The sequence below is a fragment of the Esox lucius genome, chromosome 7, assembly GCF_011004845.1.
Source record: "Esox lucius isolate fEsoLuc1 chromosome 7, fEsoLuc1.pri, whole genome shotgun sequence".
In the NCBI taxonomy this organism is placed as follows: Eukaryota; Metazoa; Chordata; class Actinopteri; order Esociformes; family Esocidae; genus Esox; species Esox lucius.
The window spans coordinates 42720285-42748131 of record NC_047575.1 but is presented as its reverse complement, the minus strand read 5'-3'; the positions used below and the strand labels follow the sequence as shown (position 1 = coordinate 42748131).

General features: G+C 40.7%; 1 protein-coding gene across 6 annotated transcripts; it reads left to right on the top strand.

Moving 5' to 3' along the window:
- Positions 1-1443: 1443 nt before the first annotated feature.
- LOC105031152 (globoside alpha-1,3-N-acetylgalactosaminyltransferase 1-like) lies at positions 1444-26836 on the top strand. 6 transcript variants are annotated; one of them, XM_013140724.4, is made up of 13 exons: positions 1444-1489; positions 2884-2976; positions 11915-11969; positions 12086-12121; positions 12515-12574; positions 12707-12742; positions 18423-18557; positions 18796-18847; positions 20741-20896; positions 23839-23913; positions 25087-25211; positions 25460-25622; positions 25798-26836. In XM_013140724.4, exons 2-13 carry the CDS (start codon positions 2967-2969, stop codon positions 25996-25998), a joined length of 1104 nt encoding a protein of 367 aa, XP_012996178.2. In that variant the 5' UTR covers positions 1444-1489; positions 2884-2966; the 3' UTR covers positions 25999-26836. The 6 variants fall into 6 exon arrangements, with proteins under 6 accessions (XP_012996178.2, XP_012996176.2, XP_012996177.2 ...); XM_013140722.4 differs by lacking the exon at positions 1444-1489 and adding an exon at positions 1499-1593; XM_013140723.4 differs by lacking the exon at positions 1444-1489 and adding an exon at positions 1521-1627.
- Positions 26837-27847: the final 1011 nt, after the last annotated feature.

The following is a 27847-nucleotide window of genomic DNA, read 5'->3' as shown; positions in this document are numbered from 1 at the left end:
AATATACATAATGTAAATTAGCAGTAATTTTTAAGAGAGTAGAATGGGGAATATGAACAATACAGGTAGAAGGATTGAATATTATAGGCACGAGTGTACATGCTAATTCTAATGTACATTGAATGTTTGTGTGTGATCAGTATGATCATAAATCAGTGTTGCTGGTTGAGGAGCGTTATGGCCTGAGGGAAAAAAACTGTGAGTGTGGAAATGCGTGCCCTGATGCTCCGATAGTGTCAACCTGTCAGCAGCAGTGTGAACAGACCATAGCCTGGGTGGCTGTAATCTCTGATGATGTTCTGTGCTTTCCGAACGCATCGTGTAGTGGACGTACTCAGCAGCAACTGAAAAGGAAGTGGAAATGTTTTACTTCAAACAGGAAAGTATAATATCAGTACAAGCAATAGTGATGCTGTTTAGCCTTCCCTACCTAATTCAAAACATTTCAATGGCTACATTGAACATATATTTAAGTAGTAAGTGAAATTTAAGCAAAAAATAAGTACAATTCTCAAAGGAATTACAATTATTTGCTGGCCTATCTGCACATTAATGCTGTGGGAAGACTTATTCACATAATCTCCTTCATTTACTTAAGGAGCTGTGATAGGAGTATGAGTGCCATCTATGCAGCCAATCCCTGGACACCCTAAAATATTGACTGATTAGTGCTTTGAGTCTAAATAAACCGATTCCTGCTTAGACTGATACTTGCAATTCTGTGGAACTCTATTTTGATGAGTCTCGTGGGTCTTTGACTTGGGAACACTACAAAAGTGTCACATCTATGACAGCCCTAGAGAGACGCTTGCCTTGGACATATGCTCAGAATTATCGATGTTATACAGAAAACTGCAACACAAAGAATTTGTTGCGAACTGAGAGCACGTCCACGATGTATCATGGGAACGATATGAGGGCTGAGAATATTGTTCAGATGAATGATCGATTGTGCAGAAAAACGGTAATGCTCAAACAGATAATCATTAGGGAATGATTCAAGCGGGGTCTGATCATTCACGGCTGAGATTTCTGCGGTGTATTTGTGCTTCAGTTGGCTCTTCGAGAAAAGGACACACCGTCTGACACGTTCAGACAGCAGGTTTTCAGAGTAACGCTGAACTGGCTCTATGAAACCGTAAACCCAGATTTTCCCTCTATGAGTTTTCACTAAACCCGCTTTCTGAAATACACCCCACGATCTTGTCATATTATCTAGTGTTTCTGACTGTCCCAAAGTGAACAGTCTGTGACAGAGGGCTGAGTTTCTTAATTGGTCTTCCTCGTTTTACTACAGCACCTTGTCGTGTACCTGTCCTTCAGGACGACAGGAAGTGAGCAATGTCCAATTGCCCAACCAGCCGGTGATACAGACCGATAAGGAGGGATCTGTAGATGTTTATCTCTGTTAATGAATGTCTCTGTCACCATAGAGCGAAATTGTACACACCTGACTTGAATCACACGCTGAATGAGAAGCAGAAATCAGGTTAGTAACAACTGCGATTGGAGAGAGAACATATACAGGACCGTAGATCTCAGGAACGGGGTTGGGCGGCCACGGTGAATTTATTAAACTACGAGATCGAAGAGGTAACACACGGTGTTGGTGTGGAAGAACTTGCAGGTTGTCAGTGATGCTATCTTTATCCACACTGTCCGTCTATAGCTGTCGCACAACTATATGTATTCACTATGTCATACCATGAATGTCTAAAATATGTCAAAATGTGTGAATAATTGTATGACATGATCCTTTTATATGCATGGACGGGTACTACACGAAAAACAATGTAGGCAATGGCATGAGAGTCGTGAACCCTATACATTCACACATAAGTCAGATGTACTAACTACTATGCCACTAAGAGGGATTCATATTTGTTCCACAATGGTCATTTTAAGAAGGGAGATCTTTTTTTTTCATCAATAGTTAAATGTAATACTAAATCGTCTATATACTCTCTGTACAATTTCAAAACAGATTTTGTCATTATATACATGTGTTGGAAGTCAAGAAACTATAATGGATTATAGAATACAAGAAAAAAACTATGAACATTGAAAGTAACAAATTAACTATTTTCTGACCATAGCTGGCTTTTATATGAACAAGTTGATGTTCAAGGCATCCAACTCCATGGAACATGCTCAGTGCTGGCTGTAGCCTTTTGGGGGCCCTAAGAATTTTTTTATTTGGGGCCCCCTATTGGTTGAGGGCTTCCTAGCGTTCCCTAAGCAACTGCTTGTGCCTGGAGCCGGCCCTGAACATGCTGCCTAATGAACATGCTTCTATACGATTTATGTACTGCACAATTGTTGGTAGAGAAGTGAATGTAAAAATGATATTTTGGACCATCATGCCCTCAAGCGTTCCATTCAGCGCAGCCGACGCGTCTAATGGCTTATAAATGTGTCACAGGCTTCTGAGTCTGGAAAGGGTGTTTTTGGGTTGTTGGCAAAAGGCGTTGATAATGAATGGGAGGCGCAGCGCTGGTCGGATATCTTTGTTTCAAAGTCGTGATCTATGTTTTGCTAATGCATCGCCACACAAAATCAAACGTACAAATTCTTTGGTGTACTGAGTAGATGAGAGAGCTTGTGCCGTTGCGTTTACATTGATCAAGTAAATGAGAACCAATCGAAATGCACGCACAATATTCTGAGTGAATATAACCGTTACAATAGGCACCCGTCCAAACCTGTAAGTCATAAGTCTACCTGCGCTGTCAGGAACGTGCCATCGCGTCGTCCAGGGTAGGGGTGGGGCACCACTGGTGTAAAGTATTGTCCTGTAGACAAAGTGGGTGTTTGCCAGGGATACACAGAAAGAAGACTGGTACTGTTCCTGTAATGTGATTCCTACGCATCTTGATTTCACAGTGGGCTGGGGTTGGAGCTGCACTTTGGGTCCTAACACCGTACAGGCGACTGGGAGTAGGTGATTCTCAGGAACATCAGGCAAAATGCTACAAAGTGAGTAAAGTGCAACAGAAGCACGCCTGCTTTCATGTATGTGTCATGTAGATGTTATGTGAAGGCAAGCGTCAATGTGTTTTATATGAATGCTTTGTGGATACCGTCAACAGTTTGATCTAGATAGCAGAGACCTCTAGTATTGTGTTATATGAAGCAGATTTTTACATGCAGACACATGTTGGAGGTTGCCTCGGATGGTGAACTCTGAGCTTTGAGGATATGGATTCCTGGAGGTAGCTTAGGTTTGGAATGTTTGTCTTTCATGCATTTCTCAGAACCAGCAGACCATAAAAGACCCTAAGATGTTTGTATTGAAGAAAGGTCTTCAGTGAAAATGGAGACCATGAAACATGGAGTTGTGAGCCATAAATCACACACGCTCCACCTATGACAACCAGCTCTATTACATGGTAGAATGATTTCACTTTGTTCTGGATGTTTTGGTTCCTGACACTGTATCCAGGATCTTTTGGGTCTTGGCTCAGGAAATCCTCCCCTCAACCATTCTGTCACCGCTTTGAAGCAGAAAAGCTGTTGACTATGTTCTTTAGGTCTGATATCTAATTAGGAGATAATCTGTTACAGATCAACAACGCTGAATGTCCCAGATGGTTATAAAATAGCCCAACATAATTGTCTCTGTCTCTGGTCCTCCACACCTCCTCTTTGTGGTGCTCTCCTCTGTTGGGTGTGGTGATAAAATACCTCCCATTCTCTGCCTGTCCTGGGGCTAGGGTCATGGACATCTGGCCATGCAGCTTTTGTCTCTTCCCCCTGTTGGATCATGTCCTGGCTAATGCTTTGTTAAATCTAGTATTAACTTGTAATTTAACCTGGATGCCTTGTACAATGTGAGCTTTCATTTACATTGTTGTGAGGTAAATCCATTTGTCTGTAAACTCAGAAGTTCTTTCAATTTTGCAAATGACAAATCTAGAAAAGATAGATTTTCAATAGAATATCTACATAAGATTACAGAGGCCCTTAATCAGCAAACATCAGCCCTGTGTTACAATGTCACATTGTGTTTGCTAATCCAAGTTCATAATTTCATAAAAAGGTAATTGATCATTAGAAAACCCTTCTGTGATGGTTAGCACTGCTGAAAACTGTTGTCCTGATTTAAAGAAGGAATAAACCTCTTTAAATTAGTTTAGTAATCTGTTTTTTTGGGGGGGGGGGGGTTGATTACAGGCAAAAAATTGCCAGAAACTCATCAGTCTATTTTTTTTCTGAGAAATGAAGGCTATTCCATATGTAAAATTTCCAAGAAACAGATTTTCATACAATTACGTTTTCTACTGGCTTCACAGAACAGTGCAAACTGGCTCTAACCAGAACAGAAAGAGGAGTGGGAGGCAAGTGTTTTCCTCTTATAATTAGAGTGGCGCCCCGCCGCTGAAATAACCGAATATTTTAATGAAATATAACCAAGCTGAGTTTACCATCGTGCACGGTTTACTATCACACAAGGTTTACTATCGCACAAGCGTCAGAGCAGAGCAACAAAATCATGCACCTAACGTTTGGAGTATCAAGCTAGTGAGTGAGGTCAGAGAAACTTAACTGGCTGTGTCTGTGCACGCGCACTTTTGTTTTGAACTGTCAGTTTGTGGCTGTCACATTGATATAAAGGTAGCCATCGTCTGAGTGACAGCCAAAGATAAGAATCTAGCTAGCTAATTGATTTCACAACTCAATAGCTACAATAGATTAGCATCATGCAGGCAACATTTGAGATTTGGCAGCAACAATAAGACCTCCAGTTTTTGTATTTTGCATTCAAAAGATGTCTGTGGTGAAATGTTATATACATTAGACACCAACAATAGGCCTTCCGATTCTGTATTTTGCCTTCAAAGTGTGTGTGTGTGTGTGTGTATTGAGGATATAGATATATAACACACACACACACACACACACACACACAGCTCTGTAAAAAAATTAAAATGTATTTAAGAGACCACTGCACCTTTTTCTTTCCTTTCCAAAAAAGTCTAAAAGGAAGGTTTTTGAGTGAGGAACAGAAGGGTTAAAATTAAGAAATCCACTGCAAATTGAACGCTTCTGTTCCTCACTCAAAACTTTCATTTTCAACTGTTTTGGAAAGGAAAGAAAAAGGTGCAGTGGTCTCTTGAATACATTTTTTTTTTTTTAATTACAGTGGATATAAAGTCTACACACCCCTGTGACAATGCCAGGTTTTTGTGATGTCAAAGAATGAGACAAAAATAAATAATGTCAGAACCTTTTCCACTTTTAATGTGATCTCTTATAACTTGATGTGGCTGTGTTCAGAATTAACCAATCACATTCAAACTCATGTTAAATAGAAGTCATTACACACCTGCCATCATATAAAGAATTTTCCTGACATTTTCTTCGTTGCATCTAAGCAAAAGCCATGGTCCGCAGAGAGCTTCCAAAGCATCAGAGGGATGTCATTGTTGAAAGATATCAGTCAGAAGAAGGGTACAAAATAATTTCTAAAGTATTAGATATACCATGGAACACAGTGAAGACAGTCATCATCAAGTGGAGAAAATATGGCACAACTGAGACATTACCAAGAACTGGATGTCCCTTCAAAATTGGTGAAAACTGGTCAGGGAGGCTTCCAAGGGGCCTTCAGCAACATTAAAGGAACTGCAGGAATTTCTGGCATGTACTGGCTGTGTGCTACATGTGACAACAATCTCCCGTATTCTTCAAATGAATGGGCTATGGGGTAGGTTTGCAAGACTGAAGCCTTTTCTTATGAAGAAAAACATCCAAGTCCTGCCGAAGTTTGCAAAAACAAACATCAAGTCCCCCAAAGCATGTGGGAAAATGTGTTATGGTCTGATGAAATGTGTTATGGTCTTTTTGGCCATAATTATAAAACATCACCCAAAAAACACCATACCCACAGTGAAGCAGGAAGTTCATCTTTCAGCACGACAACGACCCAAAACACACATCCAAATCCACAAAAGCATGGCTTCAGCAGAAGAAGATTAACATTTTGGAATGGCCCAGCCAGAGCCCAGACTTGAATCCAATTGAACATCTGTGGGGTGATCTGAAGAGGGCTGTGCCCAGGAGATGTCCTCGCAATCTGACAGATTTGGAGCGCTTTTGCAAAGAAGAGTGGGCAAATATTGCCACGTCAAGATGTGCCAAGCTAATACACTCCTACCCAAAAAGTGCTGTAATAAAATCAAAAGGTGCTTCAACAAAGTATTAGTTTAAGGGTGTGCACACGTATGCAACCAGGTTATTGTGAGTTTTTTTTATTTTTCCCCCTCAAAGATTTCAGTTTGTTTTTCAATTGAATTGTTCACGTTATAGGTCACATTAAAGGTGGAAAAGGTTCTGACATGGTTTAACTTTGGCTCATTCTTTTACATCACAAGAACCTGGCATTTTAACAGGGGTGTGTAGACTTTCTATATCCAATGTATATATTAGTGTTTGTGTATTGTGTACATTTCCATCAGAAACATATAAACAAAACAGAAATTACTTTTTAAATAATACTTTACATAAGGTAAAGAATATCATAAGTTGGAGCACATTGATAAATAGTTATAGCTTAAGTTAATATAGAGAACATATCTAATATTTCTTTAAATGCTGTTTTGATATTGTTGTCAATTTGTATGTGCTTATTAGCTTTGGAGAGGGATTGTGTTATTAATCCAACTACACTATATTAAGCAATATAGTCATGTTGCCTCAATTAGTAGCTATTTGCTTTTATTAGGAGTCTGGGAGGCGATTCATGAACTGTTTTAGAGAAGGGTTAATTGAAGGAGAGTACTTGTAAGGAAAGATATACACTCACCTAAAGGATTATTAGGAACACCTGTTCAATTTCTCATTAATGCAATTATCTAATCAACCAATCACAGGGCAGTTGCTTCAATGCATTTAGGGGTGTGGTCCTGGTCAAGACAATCTCCTGAACTCCAAACTGAATGTCAGAATGGGAAAGAAAGGTGATTTAAGCAATTTTGAGCGTGGCATGGTTGTTGGTGCCAGACGGGCCGGTCTGAGTATTTCACAATGTGCTCAGTTACTGGGATTTTCACGCACAACCATTTCTAGGGTTTACAAAGAATGGTGTGAAAAGGGAAAAACATCCAGTATGCGGCAGTCCTGTGGGCGAAAATGCCTTGTTGATGCTAGAGGTCAGAGGAGAATGGGCCGACTGATTCCAGCTGATAGAAGAGCAACATTGACTGAAATAATCACTCGTTACAACCGAGGTATGCAGCAAAGCATTTGTGAAGCCACAACACGCACAACCTTGAGGCGGATGGGATACAACAGCAGAAGACCCCACCGGGTACCACTCATATCCACTACAAATAGGAAAAAGAGGCTACAATTTGCACGAGCTCACCGAAATTGGACAGTTGACGACTGGATGAGTCTCGATTTCTGTTGAGACATTCAGATGGTAGAGTCAGAATTTGGCGTAAACAGAATGAGAACATGGATCCATCATGCCTTGTTACCATTGTGCAGGCTGGTGGTGGTGGTGTAATGGTGTGGGGGATGTTTTCCTGGCACACTTTAGGCCCCTTAGTGCCAATTGGGCATCGTTTAAATGCCTCGGCCTACCTGAGCATTGTTTCTGACCATGTCCATCCCTTTATGACCACCATGTACCAATCCTCTGATGGCTACTTCCAGCAGGATAATGCACCATGTCACAAAGCTCGAATCATTTCAAATTGGTTTCTTGAACATGACAATGAGTTCACTGTACTGAAATGGCCCCCACAGTCACCAGATCTCAACCCAATAGAGCATCTTTGGGATGTGGTGGAACGGGAGCTTCGTGCCCTGGATGTGCATCCCACAAATCTCCATCAACTGCAAGATGCTATCCTATAAATATGGGTCAACATTTCTAAAGAATGCTTTCAGCACCTTGTTGAATCAATGCCACGTAGAATTAAGGCAGTCCTGAAGGCGAAAGGGGGTAAACACAGTATTAGTATGGTGTTCCTAATAATCCATTAGGTATGTTTTTATTAAACAATGATGTTTAGAAAGTATTTTTAAATAATGTTAAGAAAATTAAGTTGACAATCAAGAGGGAGGAAGTTTTTGCTATTCATTAAAAACACGTTTTTATCATTTTACACTTCGAGCGTTTTATGTCGTTGACCTCGGAGTGTTGGTGCCGAAACCCCCCCACCCCCCAACCCCCCACTCGTTGTTGGGGAAAAAAGTAAGGGCAACACTGGGGAGGCCCTGGTGCACAACTGAGCACGAGGACAAATTCATTAGTGCCTAGTTCGAGAAACACCTCACAGGTCCTCAACTGGCAGCTACATTAAATAGTCCCCCTCACAACACCAGTCACAACATCAACAGTGAAGCGCTGATTCCAGGATCCTGGCCTTCTAGTCAGAGTTGCAAAGAAAAAGCCAAATGTCAGACTGGCCAATAAAGAGATTTATATGCGCAAAAGAACACAGACGCTGGACAGAGGAAGATCTCTGCCTAGGATTGCAGCATCACAGAGTCTCCTCTTCTCTGTTGACATTGAAACTGGTGATTTGCGGGTACTTTTCATATTCATGGGGGGTGAAGGAGAAGAATATTCATGGGGGATGAAGGAGAAGAATGTCTTCATTGTCAAAGCAAAGGTGAGTGCTAATTTACCTAAATTACCGTTGGGTGGTCAGTATAACATGGTGCACCCAGAATAACACAATCTTGTGACAAACGTACCGGTAATAATATAAACGTTTCCCAATGTCAGGTTAACCACTCCTCCTGTTTAAATGCCCCACCATTAACAGCGTGGGTTGCTCTGGAGATTGGTGAATTGGTGCGATTTTTCTCTTAATGTAGCTAATGCTATATGTTTAAAAAGAGAGGTTTAGCTAGCCTCACTAACATTAGCATGGACGTTGGAGTTGTTTGCATTGGTGCAGATGAAAACAGACCGTGTCATTCATCACAATGATGTGGATATGACTGCAAAAACAATATATACAGTATCTCACAAAAGTGAGTGCACCCTCACATTTTTGTAAATATTTGAGTCAATCTTTTCATGTGACAACACTGAAGAAATGACACTTTGCTACAATGTAAAGTAGCTTGTGTAACAGTGTAAATTTGCTGTCCCCTCAATATAACACAACACACAGCCATTAATGTCTAAACTTCTGGAAACGTAAGTGAGTACACCCCTAAATGAAAATGTCCTCATTGAGACTGGTGATGTCCTTGACCATGTTGATCCAGCAGGCACTGAGTTTAGTGTCACACCTGGCTTCTATACAGACAACTTTCAATTCCTAACACCATGAGTGTTTTAATGTTTCTTTTCAAGGTTGTATTTAGCTTCTATAGGCAGTTTGGTATTTAGCGAATGGGTGGACCCACATGGGCATAGGAGAGTGACGAGCCAATTGAGTAACCAGCTGTAATCACTAGGGGTACTTTATATACCAAATTCAAGGCTTTTAAGGCCTGAGATTATCAAATTTAAGACTTTTTCAATGCTTTTAAAACACACACACACACACACACACACACACACACACACACACACACACACACAACATCATATAAGATACTGTCCATAGATATAGAACAATATATCTATGATACTGTCACTTACCAGGTAACAGTAACGTTGCGGTTGGATTGTCGGGCTGGTTTTCTGTAACGGTAATCCGGTCGTCAGGATCTGCGGCAGCTGTGTCACCCGACGCGGCAGTAGCTTCAGGGACGGACTTTTTAAAACCCTGAAATAGTGTTTTTTGGGTCTGTTTCAAGCACAAGCCCTGAAAAGTGAAGCCAAAACGTCTCGATCGCCCCCTGGTGAGTGATCCCAGTATAGGTCATAAACCCCGCCCTCCCCATGTTATTCAGTGGGACGCGAGACCAACTAAACAATTAAATTACCCTTCAAATATATTTTTTCCGAAGCTGGTTTCTGTCATTTACTGTAGTTTGTATCACGCTAATGTAGTTTGTTTTTAAAATGTTTGTTTTTAGTTAGTTATTTAATGCTCTAAAAACGGTGGTGTGACGTCGTGATTCACAGCTGTGATTGACAGCTATCTGAGCCGAGGAGCCACTGAATCTTCGGAGGACTGAGGAGATTGGAACTTTACATTTAATCTCTAAATTTCTATAATTGATATAATTTCACACGGACATAATGGGTTGTTCTGCAGTACATTGTGCTAACCGATCTGGCATTTCCAATTGATCTTTGAATTTTTTTCGGTAAGTTAAATTTATAAACTATTTAATTAGTAAATAAATGTAATGGGCTAGCTAATGTTAGCTAAAAGACAACAAGCCTCGTTAATATCCATGTTAATAGCTAGCAGGTGATCGTTAGCTAGAAGTTACCAATTATTTTTGTATTAGGCCTATTCTAAATTAAGGTTAAACATGATGTAAGTTAGGCTATAACATATCGTCTAGGTTTAACAAGCAAAGGTTGTACTGTACTTGGACTTGCGATTGATTACGGTATGCGCATTCTGCGAGGGAGAGTGAGGGCGGGGCAAAGGGGTGGGGCCGTTGATTTCGCGGCTTTACGGCTTTACTTCCTTCTCGCTACTGCGCATAACTACTGCGCAGAACTGGTCCCAAGATTGCTATCTGCGCAGACGCAAGTCCAAGATGTCAGCGCCATATCAGGACACTGGTGGCTTCATTTTTCACCAATGGAAAAGAGCGAAAGGGCGTCGTCCATTATTTATACAGTCTATGGTCTGTTTACGTTTCATTGGCTCTGCTCTACCTAGCTAGCTAGTTGCGAGAAACAACTTGTTGTTGCTTAGTAACGTTCATTGACATATATACGGTATATAAGGTAACCATAGGTAACCAGGGCACCTCCACGGAAGCCTCAAAGGTCCAAGTGTCAGTGCTTCACAACACAAACGGGGTGAATTTATGAATGAAAAATGAGAACGTTCTGTCACAACGATGTTGTTCGGTATCATCGCGCTTTTGTAAGTGGGTATACGGAAATCCTTGACTTTTCCTAGTGGGTATACGGCGTATACCTGCGTATCACGTAGACTACACCACTGCTTTGCTTTGGTTTCTTTGTACAATGCGGGAAGCGCAGAATCAGTGAAGGTAGCTCTTGTCGGTAGCTTATACCGGGGCTCAATTGTTTTAAGCATGTGGCGAAACCCCGCATTTTCTACTATAGAATAGGTTCGTAGATCCTTCGCTATGAAACATGCCACCGATCGTGTGATCCTCTTTGCTCTCTCTGAGTTGTGTGGCAACGTTGACACTAGCGACTCGTCAATTCTTGGCTGGGATGTGTCGACTTTGTGTTGTTGTTGTTGTTGTTGAAGCCAACTCAGGATGCCCCCGTAACTAATTGAAACTTCACAACTTTATTGTCCACTCAAGACCAGAAAATAAACAGTGACATAATCGATTATGGAACTTTGCAGCATCAATGCTGAATCGTGCATGCCCCATTGCGATGCATCGCTGAATCGATTATTGTTGTAATCACCAACTCCGACATTCCCATCCCAGACGACTGTGTCCCTCATCTGTCTAATGGAGTACCATGATTCTGTACTGAGACATGGATGTTGTGTATTCAAATGCTTGTGATGAAATTTCAAAATATTTTGTGTTGGGTCTGGACTGACCCATGGACAAAAACTCCCTGGACTAACCCACGGAGAAGCACTCCCTGGACTAACCCACGGAGAAGCACTCCCTGGACTAACCCACGGAGAAGCACTCCCTGGACTAACCCACGGAGAAGCACTCCCTGGACTAACCCACGGAGAAGCACTACATGACACTACACTTTCATCCAAATGTCTCCATAGTATAAAGGTGAAATACAAAACTCTGAAATACAGTGCTTGTTACTTTGATATTTCCTACAACACATACATTTTAATAATGTCTTTGTTTCTTTCCCCAGAATATCAACACTGCCTGGTTTCTTTAATTATGGCTGGGGGAGTGGTTTTTTGCTGGTGAGGACGTTTGAGAAACAGAGCAGTTGTACTCTTTGTCACATTGTAATAATTTTTATGATTGCTGTGGTTGCCATTGATCTATTTTCTGTTTTTTCATTCCCCTCCAATCAAAGGCTTGGCTACATGTACTCTACCTCCTTGTCTCCAAAGTAAGAAAACATTCACTGCACTGCTGGTTGAAAGCTTTAGTTGTAAGATCTGGCTAAAGATTTATTTTAAAGTAACTTCAAGGTAAATCTGCTGTCAAAACTGCAAGGGACTGCAGCCTCCCTTGTAAGTCTAATTGAAATTATGATTCCAAATAACAATGATCTATTCACAATGGTTTTGAATAGCATAACCCATCTTTGTACTACAGGTCAAGGAATTAAAATGAACATGATTAGATATCCAGGCTACCCTTGGTGTGGCAAAGGCTTTTTAAGACCCAACTAAACAGGATGCTGATGTTATTTTCCTGGTGACCTTGTAATTCTCATGTGTGGCTCCCACTGGACAAGTAATTAGACAGGCACGAAAATGTCTGTCTGTCTCTCTGTCAGTGAGGGTCCCAGTAAATATGACGAGGAGTTAACATGGCATCCGGTTGTGCTGAGTGACAGGTGAGCGAGGATGTGTGGGTATTGCCTGTAGTGACCTGTGGAACCTGCACTACACTGCTCTCTTCATAGCATCAGTAGCTTAACCTGAGGGCCTTTCTGCAAGGTGTGAACCCAGTCCCCCTTGTTTTACAGATCACAGAGGAAGCAAGCCATGCTTATGGAACCAGTGTAAGTGTCAGTGTAATCACAAACGGAGCGTTATGGTGAACCATTCAGTGCTCTTCACGATTACTGGCAAAAAAAAAAAAAGCTATAAAAAAAACTCTATATTTGAAATCTTGCTTTTAATTTGGGTAAGATTGTTCCTAGTAAAACTAAATCTTAATCTAGATGTATTTTTTTTAAATGTGTCATGATTATTTACACCGCTAGAAATTCAAATTTACCAAATCTAAGGCAATCATTATTACATTTGAATCAACTGCAGGTGTGATCAACCTGCCAAGAAGATCAAAGTATATTTTCCCCCTACGCACAGTAAGGAGAATGCTTTGAGGTAAAAAATTCACAGTTGGACAATTTTGGTTCAATATGGTCATCACCAGGTCTCCAAATCTGCAATTAGACGCCAACTCAATGCTAACAAGGTGTTTGGAGGACATGCTAGAAGAGAACCTTTACTCTCATTAAGACATGAAGGTTATCGTTGACAGACATAACTGAAACTTCTCATGAAATGAGGTTCTTCAATCGAATATTGCTTTTTGAACCAGAGTTGGGTTTGCCATAAAAAGATGGTTGGTCATGCAGAAAAAAACACTCCCCACTTTAAAATATGTTGGTAGATCTGTCAAGTTGTGGAGCTGTTTTGCTTCCAAAAACCCTGTGAATCTTAGTATACATGGAATCACAAACTCTGTCATTACCTGTAGATACTACAGCAACATTTGGATGCCTCTGCAAAAAGGGCAAAAACTCATCATTAGATCTTTCATTAGTAGGAGGATCCAAAGCATTCCCCAGATCCCCACACAAAATGGTTGACCACAGAATCAAGCATTTGCAATGGCCACCCCGGTCTCCTGACATAAACCCTACTGAAAACATGTGGGGGTAACTTGAAGAGGAAAGTCCACAAGTGACCACCAATGACATGAATGGATCTGAAGAGATTCTGCATGGATGAATGGCCTCAGATCCATTTCTGTATATTCTCCCATCTCAACCATTATAGGAAAATACTAAGCTGTTATGTTTTCAAGCGTGAGGTTGCACAAAGTAATTAATGCAGGGGTGCCAATAATAGTGACACGTTTTTGAGAATATATTTATTGATGAATTGTTTTTTCTTCAGAATTGCAACTCATGCAGAGTAACAACAATGGCCTTTTTGATAGGCTTTGTTGCGCATCTCTACCAGGATACCAATAATCGTGGATGGCACTGTACATACCGACTGTATGTACAGTTAGGTCCTGATATATTTGGACACTGACACGATTCCCATCATTTTGGCTCTGTACGCCATCACAATGGTTTTGAAATGAAACAACCGAGACGCAAATGAAGTTCAGACTTTTAGCTTTAATTCAAGGGGTTAAAAAAATTAAACATTTAGGAATACACAGTCTTCTTATTTCAGGGGCTCAAATGTAATTGGACGAATTAACACAATCATAAATAAAATGTTAATTTTAAATACTTTATTGAGAATCCTTTGCAGGCAATGACTGCTAGAAGTCTGGAACGCCATGGACATAACCAAACGTTGGGTTTTCTCCTTTCTGATGCTTTGCCTGGCCTTTGCTGTAGCTGTCTTCAGTTGTTGTTTGTTTGTGATTCTTTCTGCCTTAAGTTTTGTCTTCAGCAAGTGGAATGCATGCCCGGGTTGAGATGAGGTGATTGACTTGGCCATTGCAGAATATTTCACTTCTTTGCCTTAAACTCATAGGTTGCTTTTGCAGTATGTTTTGGGTCATTGTAAATCTGTAACGTGAAGCGCAGTCCAATCAACTTCGCTGAATTTGACAGAATCTGAGCAGACAATACAGTGGGGAGAACAAGTATTTGATACACTGCCGATTTTTCAGGTTTTCCTACTTACAAAGCATGTAGAGGTCTGTAATCTTTATGATAGGTACACTTCAGCTGTAAGAGATCACATTGTATGATTTTTAAATAATGAATTTGCATTATATTGCATGACATAAGTATTTGATACCTACCAAGCAGTAAGAATTCCAGCTCTCACAGACCTGTTAGTTTTTCTTTGAGAAGCCCTCCTGTTCTCCACTCATTACCTGTATTAACTGCTCCTGTTTGAACTTGTTACCTGTATCAAATACACCTGTCCACACACTCAATCAAACAGACTCCAACCTCTCCACAATGGCCAAGACCAGAGAGCTGTGTAAGTACATCAGGGATAAAATTGTAGACCTGCACAAGGCTGGGATGGGCTACAGGACAATGGAAAATGGAAGAAGTTCAAGATGACGGTTAATCTCCCTCGGTCTGGGGCTCCATGCAAGATCTCACCTTGTGGGGCATCAATGATCATGAGGAAGGTGAGGGATCGGCCCAGAACTACACGGCAGGACCTGGTCAATGACCTGAAGAGAGCTGGGATCACAGTCTCAAAGAAAAACATTAGTAACACTACGCCGTCATGGATTAAAATCCTGCAGCACACGCAAGGTCCCCCTGCTCAAGCCAGTGCATGTCCAGGCCCATCTGAAGTTTGCCAAAGACCATCTGGATGATCCAGAGGAGGAACGGGAGAAGGTCATGTGGTCTGATGAGACAAAAATAGAGCTTTTTGGTCTAAACTCCACTCGCCGTGTTTGGAGGAAGAAGGATGAGTACAACCCCAAGAACACCATGCCAACCGTGAAGCATGGAGGTGGAAACGTCATTCTTTGGGGATGCTTTTTTGCAAAGGGGACAGGATGACTGCACCATATTGAGGGGAGGATGGATGGGGCCATGTATCGCGAGATCTTGGCCAACAACTCCTTCTCTCAGTAAGAGCATTGAAGATGGGTCGTGGCTGGGTCTTCCAGTATGATGACCCGAAACACACAGCCAGGGCAATTAAAGAGTGGCTCAAGAAGAAGCATATCAAGGTCCTGGAGTGGCCTAGTCAGTCTCCAGACCTGAACCCAATAGAACCTCTTTGGAGAGAGCTGAAAGTCTATTGCCCACCTGAAGGATCTGGAGAAGGTCTGTATGGAGGAGTGGGCCAAAATCCCTGCTGCAGTGTGTGCAAACCTGGTCAAGAACTACAGGAAACGTATGATCTCTGTAATTGCAAACAAAGGTTTCTCTACCAAATATTAAGTTCTGCTTTTCTGATGTATCAAATACTTATGTCATGCAATACAATGCAAATGAATTACTTAAATATCATACAATGTGATTTTCTGGATTTTTGTTTTAGATTTTGTCACTCACAGTTGAAGAGTACCTATGATAAAAATTACAGACTTCTACATGCTTTGTAAGTGGGAAAACCTGCAAAATCGGCAGTGTTTCAAATACTTGTTCTCCCCACTGTATGTCCCTATACACTTCTGAATTAATCCGGCAGCTTCTGTCTTCTGTCAAATCATCAATTAATACTAGTGACCCAGTGCTATTGGAAGTCATGCATGGCCATGTCATCACACTGCCTCCACCGTGTTTTACAGATGATGTGGTATGCTTGGGATCAGACCTAATGATGGCCTGCTTCACTTCCACTGAGAGCTCTTTTGACCACATGTTGTGGGTTCCTTGTAACAGTTTCCAAATGCAAATGCCACACCTCGAATCAACTCCAGACCTTACCTGCTTTCAGGTGCTGGTCATAAAATTTGAATATCATCAAAAAGTTGATTTCAGTAATTCCATTCAAAAAGTGAAACTTGTATAATGTATACATTCATTCCACACAGACTGATATATTTCAAGTGTTTATTTCTTTTTATTTTGATTATTATGACTGACAACTAATGAAAACCCCAAATTCTGTATTTCAGAAAATTAGAATATTGTGAAAAGGTTCAATATTGAAGACACCTGGTGCCACACTAATGAGCTAATTAACCCAAAACACCTGCAAAGGCCTTTAAATGGTCTCTCAGTCTAGTTCTGTAGGCAACACAATCATGGGGAAGACTGCTGACTTGACAGCTGTCCAAAAGATGACCATTGACACCTTGCACAAGGAGGGCAAGACAAAAAAGGTCATTGCTAAAGAGGCTGGCTGTTCACAGAGCTCTGTGTCCAAGCACATTAATAGAGAGGCGAAGAGAAGGAAAAGATGTGGTAGAAAAAAGTGTACAAGCAATAGGGATAACTGCACCCTGGAGAGGATTGTGAAACAAAACCCATTCAAAAATGTGGGGGAGATTCACAAAGAGTGGACTGCAGCTGGAGTTAGTGCTTCAAGAACCACGTATGCAAGACATGGGTTTCAGCTGTCGCATTCCTTGTGTCAAGCCACTCTTGAAAAAGACACAGCATCAGAAGCGTCTCGCCTGGGCTAAAGACAAAAAGGACTGGACTGCTGCTGAGTTATGTTCTCTGATGAAAGTAAAGTTTGCATTTCCTTTGGAAATCAAGGTCCCAGAGTCTGGAGGAAGCCAGCAAACTCGCCTGACCTCAACCCTATAGAAAATATATGGGGTATTGTGAAGAGGAAGATGCGATACACCAGACCCAAAAATGCAGAAGAGCTGAAGGCCACTATAAGAGCAACCTCTCATAACACCTGAGCAGTCCAACAGACTGATCAACTCCATGCCACACTGCATTGCTGCAGTATTTCAGGCAAAAGGAGCCCCAACTAAGTATTGAGTGCTGTACATGTTCATACTTTTCATGTTCATACTTTTCAGTTGGCCAACATTTCAAAAATTCTTTTTTTTTTTATTGGTCTTAAGTAATATTCTAATTTTCTGAGATACTGAATTTGGGATTTTCATTAGTTGTCAGTTATAATCATCACAATTAAAATAAATAAACATTTGAAATATATCAGTCTGTGTGTAATGAATGAATATAATATACAAGTTTCACTTTTTGAATGGAATTACTGAAATAAATACACTTTTTGATGATATTCTAATTTCATTACCAGCACCTGTAATTGATGAAGAAATAACGAAGGAATATCCCACACCTGTCCATGATACAGCGTTTGATTGAATTTTCCAATTACTTTTGGTCCTTGAAAAAGAGGGGGCTACATATTAAAGAGCTGTAATTCCTAAACCCTTCCTCCAATTTGGATGCGAATACCCTCAAATTAAGGCTAAGAGACTGCACTTTAAGCCCATATTAATTATTTAACTGTAACTTGAATATACAGCTCTGGAACATTTTAAGAAACCACTGCACCTTTTTCTTTCCTTTCCTAAAAAGTTGAAAAGGAAAGTTTTGAGTAAGGAACAGAAGCGTTCAATTTGCTGTGGTCTCTTAATTTTAACCCTTCTGTTCCTCACTCAAAACCTTCTATTCCAACTGTTTTGGATAGGAAAGAAAAAGGTGCAGAAGTCTCTTAATTTTTTCCAGAGTGGTATTTTGGTAAACAGACTTGTCATTGTCCAATTACTTCTGGACCTAACTGTATAAGGATTTATTATGTCTGCTTTTTATAGAGTCACAAATGTATCCACAACAAATCAAAGTTAGCACATTCATCTGAATATAGTTAGGTGGGACTATTACAGAACATGGTAATAGTAATTACATTTTATTCAATTAAGTAGCTCACACCAAAGTCTGCTTGACTGAAGGAAAAAAAAAGCTAGAAAAGTGAATATATCATAATTACTATTATTCAGGGGAACTGACTTACTGACTGTAACCCCATGGCTGGCTCCTATTGTCTGGGAGGGGATCTATTATTATTTTTATTATTCAGGAGGACTGACGTGCTGACTGTAACCCCATGGCTGGCTCCTATTGTCTGGGAGGGGACCTTTGATCCCCAGGTCATAGATGAGGCCTTCAGGTCCTACAACCTCACCATTGCCACCACAGTGTTCGCTGTGGGAAAGTAAGTCACACAGCAGCTCTGTGTGGAGAAATGCCGCAATTACAGTGGGTACAGAAATGTTTCTGTGTGTATGTCCAGCGTGAAAGGTTGTTGTCTTCTGTGCGATGACAACATCCTGCATTGATGAATGAAGATTTGTAATGGAGCCAGCTATCTTCCCTAATATTTTTTTTTTCCAGCCATTGTAATTATTGATGCAACTAAATGTATGTGTTTTCATCTCTGTCCGTCCTCACAGATACACTCGTTTTCTCCATGCCTTACTGGAGTCAGCTGAGAAGCACTTCATGGTGAGAAACCAGAACAACCAAGTGTATTGACTGTTTTATTGAATGTTTGGGTTACTCTAAACTGAAAAGTTCTTGAGGTATATATATACACACACACACACACACACACACACACACACACACACAGCTCTGGAACAAATTAAGAGACCACTGCAAAATTATCAGTTTCTCTGGTTTTACTATTCATAGGTATGTGTTTGAGTAAAAGGAACAGTTTTGTTTTATTCTATAAACTACTGACAACATTTCTCCCAAATTCCAAATAAAGATAGTCATTTAGTGTTTATTTGTTGAAAATAACAACTGGTCAAAATAACCAAAACATATAAATTGTTTTCAGACCTCAAATAATGCAAAGAAAACAAATTCATATTCATTTTACAACAAAATACAAATGTTTTAACTTAGAGTTCAGAAATCAATATTTAGTGGAATACCCTGATTTTTAATCACAGCTTTCATGCGTCTTGGCATGCTCTCCACCAGTCTGTCACATTGCTGTTGGGTAACTTTATGCCACTCCTGGTAGAAAAATTCAAGTAGCTCAGCTTTGTTTGATGGCTTGTGAACATCCATCTTCCTCTTGATCAAATTCCTGAGGTTTTCAATGGTGTTCAGGTCTGGAGATTGGGCTGGCCATGACACGGTCTTGATCTGGTGGTCCTCCATCCACACCTTGATTGACCTGGCTGTTTGTGCCATGGAGCAATGTCCTGCTTGAAAAACCTATTCTCAGAGTTGGGGAACATTGTCAGAGCAGACGGAAGCAGGTGCTCTTGATTCATGCTTCCTTCTACAAAGACAAATATGCCCGATTCCAGCCTTGCTGAAGCATCCCCAGATCATCACCGATCCTCCACCAAATTTCACAGTTGGTATGAGACACTGTGGCTTGTAGGCCTCTCCAGGTCTCTGTCTAACCATTAGACGACCAAATGTTGGGCAAAGCTGAAAATTTGACTCGTCAGATAAGATGACCTTACTCCATTCCTCTATGGTTCAATCCTTATGGTCTTTTGCAAACTTCAGCCTGGCTCTTCTTTGCTTCTCATTGATGAAGGGCTTTTTTTCTAGCTTTGCGTTTCAAACCATCCTCGCCATGCACTTCACCCAAGCTGCTGTTTGCCGTTCTTTTTGTAAGTTATTGATGTCATCCTATGGTTGTTGAGTGACATTTGAATGAGTTGACAGTCATCCCAGTCAGTGGACAGTAGTTTTCGCCCTCTGCCAGTCTGTTGCTTTGTTGTCCCCAATGCCAGAATTGAACCCTTCTTTTTCTCACTCAAACCTTTTCTTTTCAACTCTTTTGTCATGCTGAATAGTATTTATTTTTTAATTCAAATTACCTTTTGAGGTACTACTTGCACTGTTTTTGCCATCCAGCTGGTCTTATTGCAAGTGGATAGTGATGACAACAGCTGTGGTTTTTATACCTTTATATTACATTTGGTTTAGGTAATCACCTAATCCCTACCTCTAAGTAAAATGAGGTCTCCCTGTGTTGGAATTTAACAGAAATTGGAATGGAATGGCTGCCATACATGATTTAAGAAACATTAGTAGTGGTCTCTTATTTTTTTCCAGAGCTGTATATAAAGTACAGTAGGTACTCTAATGATGTTATAAGATTGGGTCCCTGCTGCTTATGTAATCATATTACCTGTAATATTAAAATAGTATTTCATAGTTAATCATTAAAGCAGTTTAGTTAAATTTAATGCAGAGCTTTAGGGTTTACAATGCCAGAGGTTGAGGTTCCATTCCCACATGGGATAATGTCAGAACTGTATGCACTCTATTGTAAGGTGCTCTGGAGTAGCAAAAACATGAATGTAATTAAATTGAATTCAGACTGTTACAAATTCCATCAAATTAAATTCCATGTGATTCCAGGTGGGGCTGAATGTGCAGTACTATGTGTTTACTGATCTGCCAAGTCACGTTCCTATCAACATGACTCTGGGTGTCGGCAGACGGCTCAAAGTCGTGAAGGTGCCAAAGTTTGACCGCTGGCAGGAGATATCCCTCCGCCGCATGGAACTCATCCAGGTTACACTATTATTATTATTAAATGCATCATCTTTACTTTAGTAATACTCGTTAATTGATTACCATTTAATGATATCAATTAGTGTATTGTTAAATCATGGCTATATGGTTACTTAATTTACTGACCACTGAAAGTAGTAGGATCACTGACAGAAATGTTGCTGAAATCAGATGGTCAAATGACAAATTCTTTTCTGAAAGAGCTAAAGGCGCAAAAAACAGACAAGCGTGACAGATAAGGCGGCCCTTCCTGATGTAATTAAACACAAATCAACAGTGGCTTTTTTGTGCTGTGTAATATAATGCAAATGAACACCAGGTGGACAAATATGGCAGAGTTAGGGAACGTGTTGAAAGGCAACTAAAGTCCATGGGGGTGAATACTTTTGAGGGCCAGTGTAATCCCACATACCGTTCCGTTCCAGATTCCAGTGACCACACAGGAGGCCAGAAAGAGATTGAAAATGGGCTGGAACCTCATCTTCATTACTTAACAAAATAGATGAGGTACTAGCATAGCCCAAGAGGAACAACGAAATGGAATAAGATTAACTACCATTCCATCTATAATACATGCATTGTTTTAAAAATAAATTGATATTAGAAGATATTTCTAGATTTATAAAATTTGTAATTAATACAGAAAACATTGATTATTTTATTCTGGAGTATTTGTGAGGTAAAAGTTAATTGTTTTCTTAATTTATTTTTTAACCTTTATACAGCGAATTCAAACTGAGGTGTCTTACAGTTAAGCAGGGGTAGGTAGTAACGCGTTACAAGTAACGCAAATGAGTAAAAGAGTATAGTTTCAGAAGAATGAGTACTTTTCTAGTTATTTTCTAGGGGCTGTACTCTTTTCTCTTACTCAATAATTTTTTTTTTAAATAAATCGTAGTCTTTACTCCGTTACATGTCATCTACTCTTTCGTAACAATTTTTGTCTTCAGTCGTTTGTCAATAAAAATATATAGTTTTTTTCGTTTTGTGATTTGATATTGGGTGTTCCCTCCCGCTTCTTTAAATCTGCATCGGAGTGCGGGCGGTCTAGGTGCTAATGGATAATTCCTTATTCGATTAATTTTTTTGTGTAGATAGCGACCAAATCTGTTTGGTTTATAGCGGTTATGTCCTAAAATCCAATATAAATTTTTTTTTTTGTTTATCGTCTCGAAACGAAAAATGAATTGGCAGAAAACACGTTTTTCTGGACATGTTTCATTGTTTTAATTTCCGATGTTAACGGAGCGGTCACCAACCTGATGCATTTCCGTATTCTCGTTATTCGTTTTATTCCAAAAACGGAATAACGAGAAAACAAATCGATTTTCATTGCGCTTTGCATAGGTTCTACAAGTCTCTAACTCTACTGGGTGGATTGAACACAATTCTTGCAAAACATATGTGGTCAAAACACCTGTCATGCCTTTTTGTAGCCCTTTCTAACCAGGTGCAGACCAGGTGTTAAAGTCAGCTTTAGGGTTCCCCATCAGAATGCATGGCCAACAATACAGTCGTTTAGTCGCGGGACTGCCCGTTAGCCAAGGAAATCTCATACCAGACCACAGCTGAGAATCTTTCTAGTGACTTGGTTTAGCATTTTTGGTCATCATTATCTGTGGAGTTGGTCGTCCAGCTGTCTTGATCTTTAACCTTTGCTGCGTAATCCAAACTGTGTAAAGGCTGTGATAACAATTCATCTGCATGTGGTTTTTCCCCAGCCCGCTCTCTGCGTCCATGCCTCTCTGTTAACCCCTCACTCAGGCTGTCATAATTTGCCTTGTTAGCATCCATTCTAACGGTGATTAAAAAAGGGTACTGTATCTATCTCCCACTATCCATCGCTTTACCGGCAGGTCGTTCAATTCAAGTAAAATACAGTGGTAGAGAATTGAAGATGAAATTTGGAAATGATAATTGGACGAATGCGATGTCAGTATTGTATTCTGGTTATTGATTGGTTAGGGAGGACGTCCTCCCAATAACAGCTTAGCGTGCAAAAAGATAAGCACATTCAATTGATATGAGATCTTTCCCTAAGGAGGACAGCAGGAGCCTCCTCCTCTGCCCCCCACCACCACTTCACTTAGCCTGCCCTTTCCCCTCTGCCTTCAATTAGCCTGCCCTTTTCCCCTCTGCCTGCAGGTGTCGCTATGGAAGCATTTTAATCAGAATTTCAATTATTGATTTTTTAGAAATTATATTGAATAAATTATTTTAGAAATGATATTGATTTGGTAATAGTTTATTTCAAACTATTACACATTTTTTATATTTTGATCTTCCTCTTGCTTCTCAAAATTTGAGAAAAAAATTAAAAGTACTTAAGAACCTGAAAGATTCTAAAAAGAAAGGTATTGTGGACTGACAAGACAAGGGGTATGGCAGGTTCCTGGCCTGTGTACAGATGCCATGATTGTCAGGAAAACCTGCTTGTTAAAGTATTTTAGAAAATATTTCTAAATAAGACAGTAAGCTAAATGATTTAAATGTCCATGTGAAAATATAATGTCCAAAAGTGGAAAAAATAACCTATTTGGAAGAAATTAAAGTATTAAAAACAGAATACATTCAGATACATTTAGAGCAGTGTTTCCCAATACCCAAAGGGGGGCATGTTTTTGTTTTTGCTGTTGCACTCACACACCTGATTCCAATGTTGCCCTACCACTTACACACTTGATTGACATAATCAACCTATCAAGTCATTAATTTGAATAAGGTGTGTGAGTGCCAGGGCAAAAACAAAAATGTGCACCCCTTTGGGTCCCGAGGACCAGGATTGGGAAACACTGAATTAGAGAAATGAGTGCCCTACATAATTTTTTTCTGTAGACTCAAAGCATGTGTAAATACAATTAAAAGATGAATATAACCCCTGAGTACAGAATGTCACCTTTTATTACTTTCAACACTCCTAATTAGAAAAACATCCCTTTCAGAACTCCATCCTACCATTTCATGTGTGCATAAGCACTGGGACAATTGAACTTCAAGAAAATGTAAGAGGTAGAAAGGTTAGTATTTAGTTGCAAATCCCATTGCATTCTTTAACATCAGTAAGTCTGTGCCCCACTGACATCAACAAACTCTTGGTATCATCCTTTGGAATCTTTGCCAAGCTTTAACTACTGCCTGGTTGAGTTTTTGCTTGTCTTGAGTTTCTTACGTCTTTGGTCTCCTTTCCTCAATAAGCGAAATGCATTTTAAACCTTTGACTTTGCCAGGTGAAAACATTTTCCCCCTGATAAACCCCTAGGTTGTGTTGGCAGTGTGTTTTGGCCACTGTTGCTTGTGAATTACTGCTCAATGGGTCTGGTGGCATTTTGTAGTACATTGGTAACCATTATTCTTCTTTGCACTTCTGATTTCCTTCAGCTATTGCAATGTCTTACATTTGTTCATTAATACAGATGTTCAGACATGCATGCCTATACCATGACACTACCTCCACAATGCCTAACAGATTACCTCCTTCCTCTTCAGCGAACAGTAGGTTGTGACATTTTCATTCATGGAGTTGAGTGATTTCACTCATATTGGTGTGTTTTTCTGTCAACTGGTACTGTATTCTTTGGCCAGTCTGGTCGTAGCTGATTGTTGAAGACACCAGTGGTTTCCTTTTTCAGGACATTGCCTAGGCCCAACTTTTGAGCTATGGTTCTTATTGAGTTGTTTTATTTAAAAATTTGAGTTGCTTTATTTTCTTTCATGGACAACTCTCTAGTCTTTATGTTGGATTATGCCTACTGACACAAGGCGCAGACTTCAAAGGCAAAAGCAAAGGATAGAACTAAGACTGTATACTCTCATCTCTTATGTGTGAATAATCAATACAGCAGAAAACACCTGACCATTTAGGAACACCTGTGAGCCAAATGTCCCAATACATGAGATCACATCATGGGTTAGAAGGAACTCAGTGCTGTCAGTCTTAGTTGGTAAAACATAGCCGTGTTAAAATGGACAGAGAAACTATGTGAAATTCTGTAATTGTATTCCCATACAGTTTGGGTTCGACCATACCAGTTAGTTGGCATTTGGTTGACTGGACTGCATGGTCTTTGTATTATGTCACCCCTACAAACCAAATTTCAAACCTTTTATTGATTGATTATATACCACAGGTGAATTGACATCATTAAATGAATGTGTGCTAAAGATCCACAATCCATGTATTTTGGGAGCAGACTGCTATAGAGGAATACATCCACCAGAGGGCGAACTACATCTTCTGTCTTGACGTAGACATGATCTTCCATGGCCGTGTGGGACCAGAGGCTCTGGGGAAACTGGTGGCTGCTATACACCCCTGGTAACACACACACAGAGACACACACAGAGACACACACAGAGACACACACACACACACACACACACACACAGAGAGAGGGAGAGAGACACACACACACTCAATCACACACACACACAGAGACACACAGAGACACACACACACACACACACACACAGAGAGAGGGAGAGAGACACACACACCCGTACATCCTTAATAAGGTTTTTTTTCTTGGTTAAATTACAGTTCATTTAGACTACAGGGTTTTACAGGTTCTACTGGGTACCCCGGAGCCAGTACCCCTATGAGCGGAGGACAATCTCCAAAGCCTACATCCCCCAAGACCATGGAGACTTCTACTACCAGGCCAACATATTTGGAGGAGCAGTGGAGGATGTTCACAGACTGACCAAGACATGTAGGGAACACCTGGAGGTAAGTATTCACACACACACACACACACACACACACACACACAAATGGAGGCCTAGGCAAAAAGACAGGCTGGCAGACAGACAGACATCCTTCCTCTACCTCCCTCTTTCTTTTCCCCTCTCTTCCTCCCTCTCTCACTCCTTATCCCACATCTTGTCCTGACCCCTCCCTCTAGATGGATAAGTCTGCTGGAGTGGAGGCTGTTTGGCAGGAGGAGAGTCATTTGAACTGGTACCTGTGGAAGAACAAGCCCACCAAGCTGCTGTCACCTGAGTACGTCTGGGATGACCTTAGAGGACAGGGCGCCAAGGAGATTAAACTGGTCCGCTTCTCCTCCGTCATCAAGAACAAGGCAGAGGTCAGGGAGAACCCTTGAGGGGAGAAGAGGATGAGAAGAGAAGGAAAAGAGTGTACTTGCTTTTATCAGAGCTGTGTGTATGTAGTGGAGGAAAAGACAAACCCCTAATCAGATAGTGCCTTCACCATAGCGATATGGGGAAAACAAGTTGAATTTGATCAACAAAAAGGTTTGTCTTTACAATAAATTGACATGTACTGTAAAAATAGTATTAGTATAATATCCTGACGTTTCAGCCTCTTAATATAATACCTGGCATGCTGTCATCTTTCAATACAGTTCTGTAATGTGTTGCTATCTCTATGTTTTGGTTACATCCGAAATAGACCTCTAGAACTCTTGATACAAATGAGCGCCCTTTAGGGACAAATGTGACACACAAACCTTAAAGTGAAGAAGTGCACTTCCTTCTCAATTGTCGAGTCAAGGAGCAGCTAGATAAACAGGGCCGTCATCTCTTCAAAAGCTGCCTGATAGACTGGGCTCTGCCGTAAAGTGACTTTGGTACTGGTGAAATATACAGACAACACTGACCATGGTCTGGCAATGACGCGGCTAAACGTGAAGCAACGTCTTTATGATCTATCGAACTAGTTGTCTTTTTCACCTTAAGTTTGGCGCAGTTTGTATGGAAACAGTAGAAAGTTGCAGTCTATGACACATTAGTTTCAGTTTTTCAGACCTGGTAATTCCTTCTCAGCCAATTCTGGGTAAGTGTGTCCCAAATTTTGAATTTGGGACAGTCAGGCTGCCCACGTTGACCCAACCATTGCCAAAAGCGTGTAAGCATCAGAACTGGACCACGGAGCAATGGAAGGAGGTGGCCTGGTCTGATTAATCACATTTCCTTTTACATCACATGGATGGCCAGGTGTGTGTGTGTGTGTCGCTTACCTGGAGAACACATGGCACCAGGATGCACTATGGGAAGAAGGCAAGCCAGCGGAGGCATCGTGATGCTTTGGGCAATGTTCTCCTGGAAAACCTTGGGTCCTGCCATTCATGTGGATGTTTCTTTCACACGTACCACCTACCTGAGCATTGCAACCCTTCATGGCAACAGTATTCCCTGATGGCATTGGCCTCTTTCAGTAGGATAATGCACCCTGCCACAAGCAAAATGTTTCAAGAATGGTTTGAGGAACACAACCTCCAAATTCCCCAGATCTCAGTCCAATCGAGCATCTATGGGATGTGCTGGACAAACAAGTCCGATCCATGTAGGCCCCATCTCACAACTTAAAGCACTTAATGGATCTCCTGCTAGCGTCTTGGTGCCATTTGCCACAGCAACCTTCAGAGGTCAAGTGGAGTCCATGCCTCGACGTGTCAGGGCTGTTTTGGCGGCAAAAGGGGGACCTACACAATATTAGGCAGGTGGTCATAATTTAATGGCTGATCGGTGTATAACACCTCTACTTTTAGGAATGGCTGATTAATAGGGATAGGAGTGGAAGGGGAAAGAGGGAAGGGGGGGTCTGAGTGATGGAGGGTAGGTGTGTAGAGATCGAGCCGGGAATAGGCAGCGGAGGTGAATTCGGACCTGTTCGTTTTGGCCCGGCAGCTAACTGATCTGACAGGATCTTCTTGACACCAAGACCAGTCATCTTACTAATGTGTGCTAAACTGATTTTCTCCTGTGAAAGTGCAACTAGAACAACAATTTGAGGTACCTGTCAATCAAATGTATTTATGAAGCCCTTTTTACAACAGCAGTTGTCACAAAGTGATTTACAGAGACACCCGACCTGTCTGGCCAGATTACCTCGAAATGCTGTTTCTGTCAACATGTTTTTGTCAAATGTATTTAATGAAGAAGGAAGAATATTTTCTGTTTTCTAGTTAAGATCTGCTTGACAAATTTTGG